This window comes from Hyla sarda, chromosome 4 (genome assembly GCF_029499605.1).
Source record: "Hyla sarda isolate aHylSar1 chromosome 4, aHylSar1.hap1, whole genome shotgun sequence".
In the NCBI taxonomy this organism is placed as follows: Eukaryota; Metazoa; Chordata; class Amphibia; order Anura; family Hylidae; genus Hyla; species Hyla sarda.
The window spans coordinates 221,828,556-221,851,073 of NC_079192.1; the positions used below are offsets into that span (position 1 = coordinate 221,828,556).

General features: G+C 41.2%; 1 protein-coding gene and 1 non-coding gene across 2 annotated transcripts in view; both read right to left on the minus strand.

Annotated features, from left to right (window-relative positions):
• LAMB4 (laminin subunit beta 4) overlaps positions 1-22,518 on the minus strand; it is a 137,564-nt gene that overhangs the window by 12,663 nt on the left and 102,383 nt on the right. Inside the window, exons 30-34 of the mRNA XM_056573634.1 lie at positions 22,385-22,444; positions 17,935-18,133; positions 15,862-16,000; positions 14,032-14,208; positions 10,420-10,573 (exon numbers count right to left, since the gene is read on the minus strand). Of these exons, the coding sequence (XP_056429609.1) occupies positions 10,420-10,573; positions 14,032-14,208; positions 15,862-16,000; positions 17,935-18,133; positions 22,385-22,444 (729 nt within the window). The remainder of the gene's footprint in view (positions 1-10,419; positions 10,574-14,031; positions 14,209-15,861; positions 16,001-17,934; positions 18,134-22,384; positions 22,445-22,518) is intronic.
• LOC130267874 (U2 spliceosomal RNA) lies at positions 11,389-11,576 on the minus strand. Its single transcript, XR_008843320.1, has one exon. It is a non-coding gene; the product is annotated as a U2 spliceosomal RNA (small nuclear RNA).

Sequence of the window (22,518 nt, forward strand, 5' to 3'; positions counted from 1 at the left end):
AGCCCGCTATACGCAAAACTTCCTGGCTGTGTGTGTGTGGGAGAAAAATCAAAATCTGCATTTTTTACACTAACATGTTCTTGTAGACCCATATTTTTTTTTTTTTAAAAGGGGTAAAAGGAGAAAAAGCCCCCCAAAATATGTAACCCAATTTCTCTTGAGTAAGGAAATACCTCATATGTGGCTGTAAAGTGCTCTGTGGGTGCACTAGAGGGCTCAGAAGAGAAGGTGTGACAATGGGATTTTGGAGAGCGAATTTTGCTGAAATGGTTTTTGGGGGGGCATGTCACATTTAGGAAGCCCCTATGGTCCCAGAACATCAAAAAACACCCCACATGGCATACTGTTTGGGAAACTGCACCCCTCAAGGAACGTAACAAGGGGTGCAGTGAGCCTTAACACCCCACAGGTGTTTGACGACTTTGCGTTGAAGTTGGACGTGAAAATTACAATTTTTTTTTTTTTTTTTACTGAAATGCTGATGTTGCCCCAAATTTTTCATTTTCACGGACCACTGTTCCAAAAATCTGTCAGACACCTGTGGGGTGTAAATGCTCACTGTACCCCTAATTACATTCCGTGGGGGTTAGTTTCCGAAATGGAGTCACATGACATGTGGGTGTTTCATTTTTTGTGTTTATGTCAGAAGCGCTGTAACCAGCCGCCACCCCTGTGCAAATCACCAGTTTAGGCCTCAAATGTACATAGTGCTCTCACTTCTGAGCCTTGTTGTGTGCTCGCAGAGCATTTTACGTCCACATATGGGGTATTCCCGTACTTGGGAGAAAGTGTGTTACAAATTTTGGGGTCTTTTTTTTCCTTTTTTTTTTTTTTTTTTTTACACTAACATGCTTGTGTAGACCCCAACTTTACCTTTTCATAAGGGGTAAAAGGAGAAAAATCCCCCCTAGAATTTGTAGCGCAATTTCTCCCGAGTACAGAGATACCCCATGTGTGGCCCTAAACTGTTGCCTTGAAATACGACAGGGCTCCGAAGTGAGAGAGCGCCATGCGCATTTGAGACCTAAATTAGGGATTTTCATAGGGGTGTACCCAGATGCAAGCATTACACTTGCCTCCTCCACCAAAAATACTGTAAGTCAGTTTTCCCCAAACAAGTGCCTCCAGCTGTTGCAAAACTCCCAACATGTCTGGACAGTCAATGGCTGTCCGGCAATACTGGGAGATGTTATTTTGCAACAGCTGAAGGCTCCGTTTGGGAAAAACTGACATAGTTTTTAATTTTTATTGCGATTGGGGGGGGGGGGCACAGTGTAAGAGTGTAGTGTATATGTAGTGTTTTACTCTTTATTATGTGGTAGTGTAGGGATTTTAGGGTATATTCACATGGGGGGTTTACAGTGTGTTTCCCGCTGCAGAGGAAAATTTATTGCATCTCAAACTTGAAGCAGGAAACTTGCTGTAAACCCGCCCGTGTGAATGTACCCTGTACTGACAGGCTGTGCTTGCTGGGAGTTGTAGTTATGCAACAGCTGGAGGCACACTGGTTGGGATTGGGAAACACTGAGTTAGGTAACAGACTACCACAGTGTTTCCGCACCACTGTCTGTTTCCTAACTCAGTTTTTCCCAACCCGTGTGCCTCCAGCTGTTGCAAAACTACAACTCCCAGCATGCATGGTCTGTCAGTGCATGCTGGGAGTTATAGTTTTGCAACAGCAGGAGGCACACGGGTTGGGAAACACTGAGCTAGGAAACAGACAATGGTGCGGAAACACTGTGGTAGTCTGTTACCTAACTCAGTGTTTCCCAGTCCCAACCAGTGTGCCTCCAGCTGTTGCATAACTACAACTCCCAGCATGCCCAGACAGCCGAAGGACATGTTGGGAGTTGTAGTTATGCAACAACTGGAGGAGAACAGTTTGGAGACCACTGTGTAGGGGTCTCCAAACTGTAGCACTCCAGATGTTGCAAAACTTCAACTCCAAGCATGCCCAGACTACCAAGGCATGCTGGGAGCTGTAGGTCGGCAACATCTGAAGGACCAGATGTTGCTGAACTACAACTCCCAGCATGCCTGGACAGGCTCGGCATGCTTTGAATTGACATCTGGAGCGCTACAGTTTGGACACCACTGTATAGTGGTCTCCAAACTGTGCCCTTCCAGATGTTGCAAAACTACAACTCTCAGCATGCCTGGACTGTCTGGGCATGCTGAGAGTTGTAGTTTTGCAACATCTGGAAGGACTGTCTGGGCATGCTGGGATGCTGGGAGTTGTAGTTTTGAAACGCCTAGAAGCTGCAGTGAAAATAGTTTTACGGCGATCTTCACTGCAGCTACTGACAACGCCGCCGCACCACTTGCCTGCTGCCGGTCCATGGTCCCCGCCTGGCAGGAGGTAACTTCCGCCAGTCCCCGCCGCATCCATGGCCCCCGCAACTCTCACACCCGCCCCTGCCCTGCGATTCGCCCCTGCCACCTCACCCCTATCCTTCAGGATTGTCGGAGCTGTCCCTGACAGCTCCAATCATCCCAATTTTACGGCCATCAGAGACCCGATCAGCCCGGATTCGCCGCAAGTCTGAATTGATTGGCGATTTGCATTGATCGCCGACATGGGGGGGGTCTCAGGATGATTTCAGGTACAGGTACGCCCTTGGTCCTTAGGTACCAGGGAGAAAGTACCTGTACGCCCTTCGTCCCCAAGAGGTTATATGTACACTATCAGTAAAAAAAAACAACTTTTGATATGTTTTACATCTTGGCAAAACATTACTCTTTTTGATATGCTTCATAAGACAATTTTATTTCATGAAAACATGGCTTATAAAAACACCACAATCTGAACATAATCTTGTCCATCTGCAGCATCATCTTTGCTCAAGCACAGGCATGGACAAAGTCCTGTAAGTGAAGGCAAGACTAGCACTCCTCTGTGTTCACTCCTGGCCTTATTAGACTGCAGTATGAAAACAGAAGGGATACAGAGCAGTCTGCAGTGCTTGGCTGAAGACACCCACCACAGGAGAATCAGGAAAACAGGTGAGTCATGTAGAGTGAGGGACACATCCCCTCCAAAACACAGAATGACAAACCAAGTAAGCAACAGATAGAAGGTATTTGTGAGAGAAATATAGGTGCTAAACACATAAACATTATATGTACATGATCAATGTTGGGTACTAAGTAACATATATAAAAAATATATATTCTTTGTGTGATATGACAGGTATTCTAAGGCCCTGCATTCTCCCACCACCTCACCGTTCATGGAGGAAGCAGTAGAAAAATGCGTCAGAAGGTGAGGTGTGGGAACACAAGGTGAGGATCTGGACATGCTCTTATTTGTTATGTGTCCCATTGGGAATTATTTGCATGCACCTTCTCTTCTTCTCTTTGTATGTCAATTTAAAGGGGTACTCTGCCCCTAGACATCTTATCTCCTTTCCAAAGGATAAGATGTCTGATCACTGGGGTCAAGCCTCTGGGACCCACCGTGATCTTCGTGCAGCACCTGGCGCTCTGAACATAATGTCACCCCACGCCCCCTCTATTCATGTTTATGGGAGGGGGCATGACAGCCGCCATGCCCTCTCCATTTATGTCTATGGGAGGTGGAGTGACAGCCAACATGCCTTCTCCCATAGACATGAATGGAGGGGGCATGGTGTGATGTCACAACCACGGTCACCCGCACCAAGCGTTCTGAACATAATGTTCAGAACACCAGGTGCTGCATGGAGATCATGGAGGGTTCTAGAGGCCTGACCCCCCCCACGATCAGACATCTTATCATCTATTCTTTTGATGTCTAGGGACATGAATTAATTGTTATTTATTGGGGCTAATTCAATATATGTAGTTAATAACTATTGGAGGTGCATAACAATTTGGGATGTATATTAAATTCTGGAGAATTTTTTAGGGGTACTATTTTTTTTTTTTTTTGTGCATTAACAATAAATTAAATTCTATACTCTTACCCTACTGATTTTTATATAAATTGTGGATTTTTTGGCTACTCTTTTTGGCGATAAATCTGTTGTTGTGGCTAACAAGTTCATATATAAGTTCATATATTAAATTAGGTGGTTTTGCCTATTTATACTGGTTGTCTTTATTAAATCTGCCCCTGTTTGTGAACCCTGTCTACAGGCTTAAAGCGTACCCGTCAGAACCAAAAAAAAAACCTTTTTTTTAAAATATATCACTCAGTACCTAATCCTGACCATGTACATCAAATTTTTATGTGTCTAGCACCTTTTTTTTTTATTACACTTTTAATTTAGCTCACTAGTCTGAATTCGTTTCAAAGGGAAGGGGCGTGGCCTCACTGTGCAGGTCTCCGCCCCCTCCCTCAGTATGCTGTTTGCTTAAATCTCCTCTAGCATTAGCAAAACTACAACTACCAGCTTGTTCTCACTGACAGTAGCGGGACACAAGCTGACAGTGGGAGGATTTTTCCTCTAGCTGTGATCAAGGAAGTGTGTCCATGACATAGGTGATGATGCATGGACACAGCAGGACTAGTATGGGTCCAAGCAGGCAGGGGGGGCAGTTGCTTGACAGGCTTTTTCAGTATGAAATACTGAGAATTTTCTAATGAAAGCAATTGCAAAACCTATTGGTTTTGCACACTTTACAACATATCAAAAGTTTTTGTATCTGACAGTGCCCATTTAAGATTGCTTATATGGAGATTTTGCTCAAGGTTAAATACGCTGCATAAGTGCTACGTGGCACCATAAACTTAAAGTAGAAATCTGACCGGAACAGCATCACTTTTGTCAGCACATTTAGAAGTCCACCAATATGTTTGTATAGATTACAGGAAATCTGTCAGCTCTATATCATGCTCAGAACTCAAGTCTGATTGACATGTGTGGCTCACTGCTGGATGACAAGCCCTGTACATCAATAAATAAATGCAGGCAGCCATGTGGAAAGGAGGAGCTCAGCTCAGCTTTATTGGGACTTGAGTTCTGAACATATTATAGACAGATTCCGATTAAGGCTAAGTTCACATCAGTATTGCAATCCATCCTGTTTGATGTTCGTTCGGCTTTTTTTTTCTTTGTGCCGAATGGACCCCGATCAGGTTGAAGCACAACAGACACCAGTGGGTCCTAACGGGTCCTATTGGCTTTGAATGGGGTCCACTGATTTTTTTTGTCAGGTGTCCATTGTATCACAGGAGTTTATTGTAGAAAAAATTACTGCTTGCAGTATTTTTTTTCTCTGCTAAAGTCCCAGAGTTTTCACAGACAAACTTTTTATTTGGCTGAATTGTTTGAATATAGAAAACCCCCACTGAGAATTTTTATATATCAATGCATATTTTATAAATGGACGACTGACTAAACTTTTTTTAATAAAAAAAAAACATTCAAAATTGTTTAAACATTTGATGTAATGTCCTTCTGTATTTTGTCTGAGAAAAAAAAACGCTATTCACACCTCAGCTTTTATGTAGGTGGTCCTTGAAGTCCAGGTATGCAGATAACCAAAGTACATGAACAGAGTTTGGCCTCTTCTCAATCTATCGGCTCTTTCATCAATCTAAAATGCTGGAGGGCCTTGTTATAAAGCTGGGACATGGAAGGGTTGGAACTGATGTAAGAATGCATTTGACCTGGTTAGAACAAACTTTGCTTTACACATGTAGCAATTGACTTGTGGATGTGGGGATACTATCAAGACGTGCACAACATTGCATCTGACTCTCCTTGTAAGATCATGTTCACACGGGGGGGGGGGGGGCATTCTGCACGTAATTGGTGTTGGCAAAATATTCCGGCACTGGGAAATTAGCTTTCTCCACAGACCGAAAGGATTCTGCCAAAAGTATTGACATGTAATTTCCTTCAGGTGGATGCCAAAATCTGGTTTTCCATGGCTGATGTTTCCGCAAAAAAAAATTCCGCCATGTGCATGGTGCAGCAGAATCCCATTGATAGCTTTTTTTTCTGCCGCATTTTTCTGGGAAATTCCATCGTGTGAACATGGCCTTAGTCATTTCATTTAATCAATGACAAGACCTCATGTACATGCAGAGCCATACACAGTGTCTGTACAGTGGTAAACACAGGGCCTATGATTCCATAAAATGCCTATGGTTCCATAATTTAGAGCCATGGGCACTCCATATGTCTTAGTTTGGTGTCGCGGTACAGCAATATGTTTCATATATATGTCCTCCAAGAAACCATGCTTCTGTAGAAACTTGATGAAAAAACAACTTCTAAATATATCAAGGGGTAGTTCATGTCCCATGATCTATTTATAGCAGGGACTGTATCTATAACAGAGCAGCTTCTACCTTATCAGGTTTTTTGCCTTTCTCTGGGTCAGTGTTTTCCAAACTGTGGCCCTTCAGATGCTGTCAAACTACTAAAGAGTTGTCCTTCCTAAGTAGTGTTGAGCGGCATAGGCCATATTACGAATTTGCGATATTTCGCGAATATATGGATGAATATTCGTCATATATTCGATAAATTCGCATATTCGTAATATTCACATTTTATTTTCGCATATGCGAAAATTAGCATATACAAAATTAGCAAAAGCGAAAATTCACAGTTGTATTAGGGCCTTCTTTACACCACACAAGCTGGAAGCAGAGAGGGGTGATCACTGTGATGTGTACTGTGAAAAAAACAAAAACAAAAAAAACACCCAAATATTCGTAATTACGAATATATAGTGCTATATTCGCGAATATGCGATATTCGCGAATAAAATTCGCATTGCGAATATTCGCGAGCAACACTATTCCTAAGCACAGCTGCATATCCGGTCATCTAATAGCAGTACTAAACCATCTCTAAATAATACTGCTACAAGGATCATGTGTCTGACCAGATGTGGCATCCTCTTCAAATTCCCATCCCAATAAAATGTAACTACAACACAATGCACCTGTAATAGTAAATCCACCCCCATGTAGAATTGCCGTTCTAGAAATCAGTCTGCTTCCCAGCCTTGAAGCAGTTAACATTCATTATTGTGTCCATAGATTTATTCACTACCAGTAAAGCAGGGAATGAGGGCGGATTGTTGGAATTCCTTTCCTTCACTGTCTTATCTCAGAACTGGTTGTTATTTATCTTGTTAGGACTCACACAGTAAATTGGGAAAGAGCATTATCAGGAAAGCTGGTATCTCTGCAGTTTCATTTAACCCTATTTCAGGTAATGAAGTTAAAAAACTGAACAACAGGAGGGTATGAATAAAGAAAAGACTCCATAAAACATGTCCCCTCTTGTGAGCCTCAAATTCTTGTAAAATGAAATCCCATCCAAGTTACACACATTTAGTTATGGGAACCCGGTTAAGAACAAAATATGTCAAGACACTATGAGAAACAGATGTGCGTGGACTTGAGATTATCATCCTCTTCTACTGAATATTGTATTCTCATTGTTCATTCACCACCAGTCACATCCTACACTAGTTTATGGGAATTCCCCAGTGTAAGGGGTGGGGTTTAGCTCTGTAACATCTAATATCTTAAAGGGGTATTCCAGGCAAAAACTTTTATATATATATATATATATATATATATATATATATATATATATATATATATATATCAACTGGCTCCAGAAAGTTAAAGGGGTACTCCGGTGAAAACCCTTTTTCTTTTAAATCAACTGGTGGCAGAAAGTTAAACATATTTGTAAATTACTTCCATTAAAAAATCTTAATCCTTCCAGTACTTATTAGCTGCTGAATGCTACAGAGGAAATTCCTTTCTTTTTGGAACACTGATGACATCACGAGCACAGTGCTCTCTGCTGACATCTCTGTCCATTTTAGCAATCATGCTGGGGACTTGGGTTCAAATCCCACTAAGGACAACAATAAATAAAGCGTTATTATTATTATAATAACGTCAGCAGAGAGAACTGTGCTCGTGATGTCATCAGAGAGCATTCCAAAAAGAAAAGAATTTCCTCTGTAGTATTCAGCAGCTAATAAGTACAGGAAGGATTAAGATTTTTTAATAGAAGTAATTTACAAATATGTTTAACTTTCTGCCACCAGTTGATTTAAAAGAAAAAAGTTTTCACCAGAGTACCCTTTTAAACAGATTTGTACATTACTTCTATTAAAAAATCTTAATCCTTTCAGTACTTATGAGCTTCTGAAGTTAAGGTTGTTCTTTTCTGTCTAAGTCCTCTCTGATGACACCTGTCTCGGGAAACGCCCAGTTTAGAAGCAAATCCCCATAGCAAACCTCTTCTAAACTGGGTGTTTCCCGTGACAGGTGTCGTCAGAGAGCACTTAAACAGAAAAGAACAACCTTAACTTCAGAAGCTCATAAGTACTGAAAGGATTAAGATTTTTTAATAGAAGTAATTTACAAATCTGTTTAACTTTCTGGAGCCAGTTGATATATATTTCTGGAATACCCCTTTAAGGCATCTCTAATGTTTTTATATGGAGCTTTTTTTTTATATTGTTTAGTTAAGTTGACTGGTTAAAGTTCTTGCCTTGAGATTACAGGATTTCTTTGTTGAACTACAACTATCAAGAAAAAGTGGCATTCTTTATAAATTGTCTGTTAATACAAACAAATGGCAAAATTATTGAGTGTAACTGTCATTCCAAATAGCACATAGAGGACGTGACTGCTTTTTGGGAACACAAAAGAGGACACTATTATTGTGGGGTATAAAGAAGGACACTATTACTATGGGGCATAAGAAGGATACTATTACTGTGGGGCATAAAGGGGGCACTATTTCCATGCAAAGGGAACTAATAAAGGCATTAAGTTAGCAGCAGGATGGGGAGTTTGTGCGTGGGTTAATCTTGTCTTGAAGAAGTCTTCATGGTGGTCTGGGTCCAGATAGAGAACAAAATGGGAAAACAAATGGGGATATTTATCAATATTGTTGGATTTGTTTTTGGTGTTTCAGACACCCATGACTTCCAGTTTTAGAAAATTGTATTTAATAAGACTATCATCCTAAGAAATCTAACTTACCAATATAGTATTATCACAAATCATACTGGATTTAACATGTTGAGAGGAAGTTGTGTAGTCTTCTCATTGTCTGTGTGGTATTGTCTAAGCAATTCCTGGCTCCTTCCTCTCTCTGTGACATCAGAAGATATGTCTGGAACCAAACCATGTCTGACCAGCCCCTGCAGCCTACATCACCCTCTTCTTGTCATATACACATATACATATATATCTTTATTGAGACATTTATATTGCATTCACATATAGCGTTTTATTAGCATTTTTGCCAAATATTTACAGAAAAATTACTAAAATCGTGATAAAAATGGTATTTTACCTTGATTTGTGTGTGTGTCTGTGTATATATATATATATATATATATATATATATATATATATATGTGTGTGTGTGTGTGTGTACACATTAAAACTGTGTATTGTCGTAAAAGTTCATCAGTTCCATGACAGTACCACTAATAAAATGCCACATGTGAACAAAGCCTTTGCGTGTTTGTAGAATGCTGCTTTCTGCTGTACAGGGCAGACAGGGAATGAATAACAGGTGCTGCAACCTCACTGATGCAATAGTCTGCCTTGCAATGAGATGCTCTGCAACAGCTCTGGTGGGGACCTGGCAGAAGTACTGTGGGAAGGGTGTACACAGGGGGACAGACTTTGATAAAGAGCTGAGGAAAAGCAATGCATTCTGACAATTGGAATGCTTGGCAACTGCTTTAAGGGGTACTCCACTGGAAAACATTTTTTTTTTAAATCAACTGGTGCCAGAAAGTTAAACAGATTTGTAAATTACTTCTATTAAAAAAATCTTAATCTTTCCAGTACTTATCAGCTGCTGTTATGATCCACAGGAAGTTATTTTCAAATTTCCTTTCTGCCTGACCACAGTGCTCTCTGCTGACACCTCTGTCCATTTTAGGAACTGTCCAGAGTAGGAGCAAATCCCCATAGAAAACCTATTCTGCTCTGGACAGTTCCTACAATGGACAGAGGTGTCAGCAGAGAGCACTGTGGTCAGGCAGAAAGAAAATTCAAAAAGAAAAGAACTTCCTGTGGATCACGGCCACGCCCCCTCAATGCAAGTCTATGGGAGGGGGCGTGATGGCTGTCACCCCCTTCCATAGACTTGCATTGACGTCACGAGTGGGGCATGACCGTGACATCAAAAGCCTCCACCCCGCACAGCCAGTCATCCGACACGGAGCACATTTTGCTCCATGCACTGATATCTGGGGTGCTGCAGCTGAGATCGTGGGGCTCCCCAGCGGCGGGACCCCTGCAATCAGACATCTTATCCCCTATCCTTTGGATAGGGGATAAGATGTCTAGGGGAGGAGTACCCCTTTAAGAAACAGGATTGTAAGTGCTGTTGACATGTCAAAATATTCTCCACCTCTCTTGTGTACTATTCCCTTATGAAATCAAACAAACTACTCCTGGAACACAAGATAATTCATAAATAAAAGTACCTGATATTCGTTCAAATTTTTCGTTAATAGTATTGACTAGATTTTCAGCATTTTGCTTCAGCTTTTGCAATCTCTCTGAAATTTCTGGAGGGATATCCTGATTCTTCATCTGTTCCTTTAGCAGTTTATATTTTTCTTTTAGATTATTTAGACCCTGTTAAGATAATTACAATATGTAAATTAGAAAACAATAAAAAAAAAGGTATATATACTACAGAAAAGTAACTGGAGAATGTAATATTTTTTTTTTATTTTTATTTTTTATCTAAAGCCGAGGAACGTGCTTTCTATTCACCCAAAGTGCAAGAAAAAGTGCAAACGTGTTACACTAAAAAAACGTGCACAAAGGATGCGGTCTATCGCAAGCCCTTCTCCGTTAGGAGAGAGGCCCCCCAACAAACCTTACCCTTCGCCTCCCGACCAAAAGGTACCTGCGAGGTTCCAGGTTCGATGTCCCTTTTCGCCGAAGCTACTAGGGGACCACAAATGCTCCCGGCATCCCCCTTGGCGTTAGCCAAGGTATCTGCCCGCAGAGCCGATTACGGTAGGTACCCTGCCAAAGCAGGAGTACCCGGGGTGTTTGCAGGGAGGTGCGGAACCTAATGGCCACACACACCTCCCCTAGACCGCCAGGAGGGACACCCAGAAGGGCTACCGCATCCTGACAAATCCTGTGAACACACAACACGCAAAAAGTGACACAGTGAGACAAAAAAGAAATAAATAAGTGAATGTGTGCAGATATACTGCCCGGACATCCGGCCGGATCTATAAAAATTTCTCTGATCTTAGCCAGAAGGCCGGGAATCAAGAGGTGAGTGCCACAAGGTGAAGAGATTATGGTGCCCGTGCTTCAACTCAGTGAGTCTATCCTCCCAGTGAGTTTCGGCACCTCGGGGTCACCACTCCCCGAGGCACAAAAGTACCTCGGCTCTAGACCCTCTCAGCCTCATGGCGAGACCCGGAGGGAACAGGTCACATCGGGGCAGCCGTCGAGCTGATTCCTCAGAACCAGACCCGGAAAGCCCTGGTACACCTGCATCCTCCATGCAGCACCCATCCCCACCAGCCCCATATCGGCGTTACTGTACACCGGCATGAAAGACTGATAAGAACAGATACTACACTTGATCTTAGCCAAAAGGCCGAGAAGCGAATGTCATATACCTTGGTTCAGAATAGAGATGAGTGAACCAAGCCCGGTGAACCCTGTATGTCTCAGAACTTTGGGGTTACCAAGCAGTGAAGCTTTGGAGCTTGTAGGTAGTGGTATACACATGTTTTGAAACATATTGCTTTGCCGGTTCGCAGAGAACTTGTTTGTTACGAACCTAACTTCTTCTAAAAGTTCACTCAACTCTACTGAAGAATTATAAACCATGTTCAAAGCCCTAGTCTCTACCAATATATGTAAAGGCTTAGTTGCCCCTTACTTAAGCATTGTTTTAACATTGATAAGGATTGTGTTGTCAAGGATGCCTTAATGTGCAGCCTTAAACTGTAAGTGACAACTGCTGTACTATTTTGCCGAGTGTCGACGTAAGCAAAGTCACACCAGACCAGGTTGGTATGAATTCCCTCCTCGGTACTGACTACAGGGAATTCTGTTTATTATCCGGAAATCACATTAGTTTTTACAATCTGACAAAAGGGGAGGGTAAAGGGTAAAACCATGCATCATTCTATATGCTGATTGGTCATTTGAGCATGGCGTAACATAAGTCATTTATGTTGCAACGTCTCTATCTTAAGATGCTTCCATCCTTCCACAAAGCCCAATGTTTAGACTTCTTGTATCCACAGACTCCATCTCAAGGTTCTAGTCTTAATTACAGGCAAAGAGATACCCTGAAATGTTTTGACTTAAACCCTTAACGACCAAGGACATATATTTACGGCCTTGGCCGGCTCCCGCGATATAACGCGTCATATCGGGTCGGTCCCGGCATGTATCTGAAGCCGGGACCTGGGGCTAATAGCGCGTGGCAGCGATCGCGGTGCCACGTGCTATTAACCCTTTAGACGCGGCGTTCAAAGTTGAACGCCGCGTCTAAACCGAAAGTGAAAGTTGCCCGGCTTTCTTAGTGGGGCTGATTGGGACCACCGCAGTTTTCACTGCGGTGTCCCGATCAGCTGGGACACGCGCGGAGGTCCTCTTTCCTGCCTCCGGCGTGTCCCCTCGGCGATTGATTGCTCCAAGCCTGAGATGCAGGCTTGAGCAATCGACCGCCGATAACCCTGATCAATGCAAAGCTATGGCTTTGCAGTGAACAGGGTATAAGATCAGTGTATGCAGTCCTATAGCTCCCTATGGTTAATAAATGTAATTTAACCCTAATAAAAGTTTGAATCACCCCCCTTTTCCCATAAAAAACAAACAAACATGTAAATAAATATAAACATGTGTGGTATCGCCGAGTGCGTAAATGTCCGAACTATAAAAATATATCATTAATTAAACCGCACGGTCAATGGCGTACGCGCCAAAAAATTCCAAAGTCCAAAATAACGTATTTTTGGTCACTTTTTATATCATGAAAAAATGAATAAAAAGTGATCAAAAAGTCCTATCAATGCAAAAATGGTTCGGCTAAAAACTTCAGATCACGGCGCAAAAAATTAGCCCTCATACCGCCCCATGAGCGGTAAAATAAAAAAGTTATAGGGGTCAGAAAATGAAAATTTTTAAACTTATATATTTTTCTGCATGTAGTTATGATTTTTTACAGAAGTATGACAAAATCAAACCTATATAAGTAGGGTATCATTTTAATTGTATGGACCTACAGAATAAAGATAAGGTGTCATTTTTACTGAAAAATGTACTACGTAGAAACGGAAGCCCCCAAAATTTACAAAATTGCATTTTTTCTTCAATTTCGTCGCACAATGATTTTTTTTCCATTTCGCTGGAGATTTTTGGGTAAAATGACTGATGTCATTACAAAGTAGAATTGGTGGCGCAAAGAATAAGCCATAATATGGATTTTTAGGTGCAAAATTGAAAGAGTTATGATTTTTAAAAGGTGAGGAGGAAAAAACAAAAGTGCAAAAACAGAAAAACCCATGGTCCTTAAGGGGTTAAGGAAAGCAAAGTTCTTCTTCAATATTTAGCAATAGCATTTAGCAAAAGCATATGAGTATAGATATAGCGATCAATATATCAGAATATTATAGACCCAACAGTGTCATTGCTGATGAATATATTACAAAATATCAACATAGTAACATAGTTTGTAAGGTTGAAAAAAAGAGTCTATCGAGTCCAACTTAGAACCCCACTGTGTTGATCCAGAGGAAGGCACAAACATAAGGCTGATGCCAATTGCCCCATGACAGTGGAAAAAATCCTTCCTGACCCCAACATGGCAATTGGAATAAATCCCTGGATCAAGATTCTATCAACATGAGAAATATTGCAAGTTCTCTGAACACTTAATAAAGCATGGGTGCCCTCACACATGGACTTTCTCTGGCCAGTGTGAAATTTGGGGATCAATCAGAAAAATTGGCACCCAGTATTTTCTACTAGATCAACACCATTATGAGATTTACTCCAATTTTGTATATGTACATACATTAATAGAAAGGATCTTAAAAACTGTAACATACATTTTCACTTTCAGATGCCTCTTTCAACGCATTGTTTGCTCCTTTTTGTGCTTTATCAGCTGCAATCCTGTTTTTTAGCATTTTTTCTTGCAATTCTGCAATTTTTGATTCTAGTTGTGAGTGCAAATCTTTTACAGCTTTTAATTTGCTGTCTACTTTATCTGCTTTTTCTTGAGCCTGGTTAAAGCATAAAAATAGGTTATAATTCACATCGATAATTGTAGACACAGTTATACAACAATTATATTTGCTTATTTTTCTTTTTGTATAGATAGTCTACTTTGTTCTATATTGTTTCATCTCAAGGTAATTTTTATCGTTTTTTTTTAATTTTATTTTTTTTTAACCCAGGCAACCTATCTTTATAGGTGGCCAGGGTATGTTTGTTCATGTCTGTACTAGTTGAGAAACTCTACTGAATTACAGGCAAAAATGTCTATACCTAGCAATTTCCAGGGAAGAAAGTATAACCTAGTCATCTTATAGAATAATGACTGTATGTACAAAATAGCCTCACTGATTTATTAATAATGTGATCACGGCAATTTCCGTGCAGAATTCCACATTAGAATTCCCCACAGAAATTTCGCAGCAGCAACGTTTTTATAGTTTTTCTGCACATGGTAGAATTCCTGGGCCAGAAGTTCCTGGAGTGAAAATTTTAATTCTGGTGTCCACAGAGAGAAAATACATGCCTATTCTTGCTGTGGAGTCCACACAGAAATGCATTGCCATCTATGAAAAGTGAGCTTTCCCAACTGGTCCTAGCGCCGGCATGTTCCGCCAGCTGTAAGTGAAATGTCTTCATGGAGATTTTATTTGCTGACATTCGCCTGTGTGAACATAGCCCTAATGTCTATATTAGATGGCTGGCTAGTAGGGATGAGCGGCATTGTCCATATTCGAATTTGCGATATTTTGTGAACATATAGAGGAATATTCGTCTTATATTTGCGAATTTCGCGTATTCGTAATATTCGCATATGCAAATATTCGCATATTCACGTATTCGAGGAAGAAAACGGTGAGGGGGTGGCCAACTTTACTATTGGTTGCTAGGGATGTTGTTGATAACCTCTGAGAAGTGTATTTGCATCATTCTAATTGGCCCACAAGTGAAAAGAAGGAATATGCGAATATGCGTATATGTGAATATTCGTACTTTCGAATATATAGTGAATATATTCACAATATTTGCGAATTTGCGATAAAAATTTGAAATGCGAATATTCGCGCCCAAAACTACTGGCTACTGAACAAGGGTGATAGATTAGCACAGATACTGGAGAATGTATTAAAGAGCATAGTTTTGCCTGATATGTGCAGAGACAAGTTACATAAAAGTTTAATATAGAAATATGATGTTTTGTTTTATAGCCACAAAGAATGAATCCAGCTCACCCCTCCTATGTCCGCCGGCCGCGGCACGGACTCAGCCCGGACACTGCTGATGTGAATCCAAGAGAACAAGAAATAATGTCCAGCGCAGCCAAGTGCTCAGATGCTTAGTGCTTTATTTCAGACACAGCGACAAACAGGGAGATAGCAGTGACGCGTTTTGATCGGCTAGGCGATCTTAATCATACTAAAGTTGTATGATTAAGGTCACCTAGCCGATCGAAACGCGTCACTGCTATCTCCCTGTTTGTCGCTGTGTCTGAAATAAAGCACTAAGCATCTGAGCACTTGGCTGTGCTGGACATTATTTCTTGTTCTCTTGTATTGTTTTATACTACTTTTATATTCCTGAATGTATCTTGTTAGGAATTTCAGCTGTTTCTTTAAACTGGTTTGAATAATGACGCATGACTTGAAATGATTCACTTATACCTGTGAAAGTTTGTTTCTAATATCTTGGATATTCTTATTCACATTTTTTAGTAAAGCATTGGTTTTCTTCTGTGCACTGTCAGCCTGTTTTAAGTTATTTCGAATTTCATCTCCATTTGGAAGATTTTCCACTGCTTTTCTAAGCAACAAAAAAGGGAAATAAACAAGATAAAACAAAGCATCTACAAATAAAAAAACAAACATTAACACAAACTTAAGACTTACAAACACATAAGATTATGGTCCATCGGATCATTGATCTCATAAGCAACATGTCAGAGTAAACTGGCAGTTTAAGTGCACATAAAAAAAAAAGAGTGCAAAGCATGTGCACAAAGTGTTGGTTGTCCAAAAAACTCCAAGCTGACAGATCCTATTCTCGACACACAGTAGTCTGCCATCAGCAATAGCAAACAAAAATTTGCCTCACGCATCGGCTCAGGACCTTATAGGTCAGGAGAACAGCGTTTCTATCTCAGCCAGTAATATGTACAGTCGGCAGGTCCTGCTCTAATCTCAGAAGCAGGCAGAAGACAGGTGCATTGGAGGACTAGAAGTGGAGGAATTGGGAGCTGCAACAAGACCAACAGGGGATCAAAGTTGAGTAAGAATCATAGCGATATATTTTTTTTTTTTTACGTTGGAATACTCCTTTTAATTACCTCTCCACCCAACCATAGCCATCATTTTGACAGCATTAAAGGGGTATTCTAGGATTTTTTTTTATTTGCCTATGCTACAGGGGCTATAAAGTTAGTGTTGATCATAATATAGTGTCTGTAACTGTGTTTGATGGTTTTCTCACAATTCTTCTGTGATTTTCACCCAAATATTTATTTTTAACAGCATACAAAATTACTGTTGTCTCAGATTTTTCCCAGGTTGCAATGCGGCCGAGACCTGACATCATTAGTCAGCTGATGACAGGGAGCCTGTCTGCTTCAATGGGTGGAGAGATTGCTTGGTGGGAGAGAGATCCATCTGCAACTAATTGTATTTTTGCAACAGCTGTAGGCACCCGAATTGAAAAACACAGGTCTTTTGAATGGATACAGCTAATTTATGTTTCAATGGGTGGGGGTGGCTGATCTGTACAGTCCTTAAGTCCCCTCAGGAAGAGTCCCTAAGGTCCAAAGGGCTCTCCTACAGGGTTACCCCTAGGTTATATGGGGTTTAATGCATTGTATATTCACTATGTACATTTATTGTATGTGTTCTACTGAGAATGTCATTATGTATAAGGTTGTACAGATTGTATAAAATGTATAGGACCTTCCTTGGTCATGTGACCTGTAATCACATGATACACCCGGAGATCCAAGGACACAGGTACCCCAGGCAACCAGCTACCAATGGGCCTTAGTCCATCCCCCTAATATATAAGGGGCTGTAGTCTCCAGATTCACTCTCATGAGACCTGGACCTAAAAGCAAGCACAAAGTCCTGTACCATTAAAGTTCAGCTTATCTAGGCCAAAGCCTAAAAACCTGCAGCCACAACTAAACTGTAAGTGAAATCTACCTCTACAATTCAAGTCCACTACTGTCCCGCTAAAATTACAACAGTAGTACAGTGGCCTGCATCATTACTATAATAACTACAAGTCCAAGCGAGCCTGAGAGGTCCCCTGTGTCCCGGTCACCTCTGTGGAAGTTGGCTAGTTGTAAAGACTGTTTTATGCCTTTTTCAAGTAAAAGTTCAAGTTGCTTCGAATCCTTGCTGTAGACCCTCATTTACTGCATGCCATTTCTGGGCTGGTTGTCGGCGGTGCCGTATACCAAAACAACCACATCCTGGCGTCACGAACACTAGGGGTTAACAACATCTTGCCCCAGGGGTTAATGCCATGCGACCCCACCACTCACTGCAACACCCCGTGGTCACCACATAGGCAAAGAAGGAAACTCAAATAGGAAATACCAGTTCACAAAAAGCTAGCCACAGTGTTATGGTAATCTCACAACATAACCATTTAGCCCCAAGACAAGTGCAAATCCTTCTTAAGCATGTCCATTACTGCCTGCCAGGTATGTACTAAAATCACCTTATGGTGGAGAACCCCTTTAAACTTACTTTGCATCTTTTGCTCGCTCAGTGAGTTTCTTCACTTCTTCCAGTTGTTTTTGTAAGTTTTTTTTGTTTTCCTTGTAATCATCGCAAAACTTTTTAATTTTGTTTAATATGTTAATTAAATCATATGGGGCAGCTGGCAGCTTAATAGCAAGAATTTCATTGGCTATTTTCTCTATTTCTTCTGGGTTTGCAGTAGCATCTGAAAAAACAATAACATCGTGTCAGTACATTTTCTTTGTACTTTCTACTCTACTTTATCAAAGTAAATAAGCTTTTACCAATTTGAATATACTAAATAGTTGTGGAATGTATATAAATAAGTGCATTTACGTTAAAATATTTGTGTAAAGGACCCTAAAGTCTGTCTTATCTACATTCCCAATGCAGTTAGTCTTTATTTATTTTTTGCTAGTAAAGGCTTAGGTAAGATTAGTGACGTGAAAAGCAGAAACATGTCTGCCTCCATGGCCACTCCATGATACAAATCTTCAGATCTAGGAACCTCCTGAGTGTTTTGCCTACATATGTGTGAACAATATTAACAGTTTATCTCTGTAAGCTGCAGGATAATTTTAAATGACAATATTTTGGTCAGCTATAACATTAGTATTTGTAAGCCAAAACCAATTTGATGTGAAATACAATTGGTGGTGTACCTGTCCGGTATTTTTCCACATGGAAATTCTCTTCTACCTTACTATAGAAAACTGTGTCTTCTCTGCAAACATAAAGTATGCCATGGCTAGGGTATGAGTAAAGGAACTATGAGGGAGATTTATCAAAACCTGTGTAAAGGAAGAGTGGTGCAGTTTCCCATAGCAACCAATCAGATGACTTCTTAAATTTTTCACAGGCTTTTTTAAAAGTGAAAGAAGCGATCTGATTGGTTGCTATGGACAACTGCACCACTCTTCCTTTACACAGGTTTTAATAAATCTCCCCCTATGTCTCTAAGTGGGCACATAGAATGGCATCACAAGGCCGCGTGGGACAGTTGAGACACCCCAAAATGTGAGGTAAACCTTCTCCCTGTTCGCAATCACCACCCCTATCCTCTCTACTTCAGCTCTGGGACCGCTATGTGATAAGACACAGTGTATGCACCCCTGATGTCCTAGACGTGCGTACTGGGGCCTGACTTCACAAAGTTAGTGTTTGATCCCTCCCTCCGTGAGGGCTCGCTCCCGCCAACTGATACCTTTCTGCACCTGTCGCAGGGAGCGAGCACTCGCTCTGTGAACTCACGCCGGGCTGGTGTGAACATCCAGAACATCAGGGGCACATGTGCTGAGGACCTCTGTGTCTTATCACACAGCAGTCCCCGTGCTGACGTAGAGAGGATAGGCGTGGCGGCAGTGGGGCATTGAGAACCCCAAGCCACGCCTATCCGAATGTGGCTGACCGCTGAAGATGAAAAACCGCAGACAAAGGTCCTACATTTATCTTCTTGTCATCAGTATTGTCATGGTAGTAGCCGGGGGGGAATTGGTGACAGTTGCCCTCTAATTTTCACTTTGCCAAGTTATTGATGGTGCAGGTGCTCCTGTACCATCTTGCTGACTCCATGGCCTTTAAGCAACTCATGGGGTGTTCCCAGCCCAGGTGAGACATACCTAGTCACCATTATTTTGCCAAAAAGCCATCCCTTCTTTGCAAAATCATGTGGCAGAGAGGCAGGGCCACTACATGCAGTTGTTGGTGTGCAGCATGGTGCATGACATGGTGGATACTTGAAGTAGTAGCTATGACAGAACAAGGCTCCACCACAATAAAGCAAGGAAATAAAAGTGACACCTCCACAGTTGCACCGATCTGGCTGGCAGATGCTCTTCTTAAGGAGGAGTTAGATGAGGAAGTGGGACCTGAGGAGGGTTTGGAGATGGAATCTGTTAAAGGGATAGGGGACAAGAAAACTACACAAGTTGACGACGATGATGATGATAATGAGAATGACGACGACGACCATGAGGACCAACCTTGGCAATATGGGACGGAGGCAGAACAAACCGGAGCCTTGGAAAAGCTTGAGTACAACATTGGAGTACATGATGGTAAACTTTTAACATCCAGTATTCCACCCTGATATGAATCATCATCAAATGGATGTACACCACCAGCTACATAACCAGGTTGATGCGTACCTAAGGTATGCCCTTTCTCTGACAGACACCAAGATCCCAGACCTCATGTACTTCTGGGTCATCAGATTAGACCATTGGACAGAACTTGCCCTGTTTGCCATTGGTTTTCTGTCTTATCCATCCTCCAGTGTAACATCAGTGTGGCAGGCAGTGTCACCCGTAAATGAACAAATATGTCTGCAAGCAACAGGGAAAAACTCACTTTTGTCTAAATGAATCAGGCATGGATCAGTAAGGAATTTAAAACTCCTATTCCAGATGCCACTGGTTAGATAGTACTAACCCCATCCCTGCTGTCCTGTCCACTGGCTACTACAACTCCCATCAGTCCTTCACTACCTGCTGTCCTGTCCAATGGCTACTAGAACTATCACTAGTCCACCACTGCCTGGTATCCACTGGCCTTGGGTGCAAGGGATGGGATTGTGTGTTAGAAGAAGCTGGAGGGAGGGGAATTATGTTATTGACATGGAACTGTATGTTGGAGAAGGCTGAAGGCAGAGATGTGATGTCATTTATATCAGACTATATGTTAGAGGAGAGTAAATGGAAGAGTGCTGTTATTTACATGGGACTGTGTGATTGAGGAGGCTAAAGATAAGGAGTAATGTTATTAAAGTGGGACTGTTTGTTGGAAGAGCTGAAGACAGGGACAGTGATGGTTTTTGTTACAAAGACTGTTTGTCGGAGGTCTAAAGAAAAGCCTTGCAGGTGGTCATGATGCCATGGGGGCCAAAAAACTATGATTTGCCTTGGTATGTCCTTTTTATGGCAAACTACCACACATTAGGAGGAAAGGGACACCAAACTGAATCATTGTCCCAGGTAAAATGCCATGGAAACAGAGGAGTACACCACCAATCATATTTCCGCAGCTAAATCTGTATAGTGCGCTGCACGGTGGCTCAGTGGATCCTAGGTTCAAATCCCACCAAGGAAAACATCTGCAATGAGTTGTTATGTTCTCCCTGCGTTTATGTGGGTTTCCTCTGGGTTTACCTGTCAGGTTCACTTTAAATGGAAAAAATACTGCCAAATTAAAGAGACAAAGCTAACATAACTTTAGAATTACAGATCAAGCTATCTATGTATTGTCTGTATATATCACTATAATTTAAGAATTTCTCAATTATGCATATGAATATAGCTTTAGGGTCTGTGCCATAAGCATGAACACTTTTTATAGAGACACAAATAAACCTGCAGGTCTGTGTTGTGTGGCACCATATTACAGGACTAATCCGTCTAGTGTATAATAAATACACTATGTAAGACGGTATCCAAGCCAAGGTACAATATAGCATGCTTTGTGATACAACAGTGTGCACAAGTCCTTAACCTAAAACTGCTATAAAGAATTACATAAACAATCTGGGGGACATTTATCATCTGTGGCGTTTTGGTGCTTGACATGAATAAAGCTCCTTTTTTTTTTTTGGTCTGCTGGATTTGCTAAGAGGCACCTCCTAGTAAATCCAGCTGCTCCATTGCTGCCTGCCACACAAAAATACACCACCTATTGAGGTGGTGTATATTTCTACAGCTTTAAAGGGGTACTCCCGTGTAAAGCTTTTTTTTTTTTTTTTTTATCAACTGGTGCCAGAAAGTTAAACAGATTTGTAAATCACTTCTATTAAAAAATCTTAATCCTTACATTACTTTTTTGGGGCTGTATACTAAAGAGAAATCCAAAAAAGAAATGTATTTCCTCTGATGTCATGACCACAGTGCTCTCTGCTCACCTCTGCTGTCCATTTTAGGAACTGTCCAGAGCAGGAAAAAATCCCCATAGCTAACATATGCTGCTCTGGACAGTTCCTAAAATGGACAGAGATGTCAGCAGAGAGCACTGTGGTCATGGCATCAGAGGAAATGCATTTCTTTTTTGGATTTCTCTTTAGTATACATCCCCTAAAAAATACTGGAAGGATTAAGATTTTTTAATAGAAGTGATTTAAAAATCTGTTTAACTTTCTGGCACCAGTTGATTTAAAAAAAAAAAAGTTTTCCACGGGAGTACCCCTGTAAGTGTCGCAAGTCGGCCCTATAGTCACATACTAGGAAGGCACGCTCCCTTCATTTGAGGTGGAGCACCCTTTCCAGCCTCCCACATGCCTCCTTGGAGCGAATGGTGTACAACCTCTTAAGTTGCTAATTTTTTTTTGTAGAATTGGCAATTTTTTTACGCAAGCATGGTAATTTCTGTGCAAAAATGTGCAACTTTAGAGGATCTGCACCCTGGCTTCATAAATGTCCCACTCTATGCCTATTGGTCAACAATGCAAGATTTTGTATTAGATAACTCTTACCAAATTCCTGTGGTGTCTTGCCTCCACTCTTTTTTCGGCATTGGTGGACAGGTACGCTGTCTATAGGTAAATAACCAGTGCAACAGCAATTACATGCATATTTACATATAAACTACAGCTTATTTCAGAAAGAT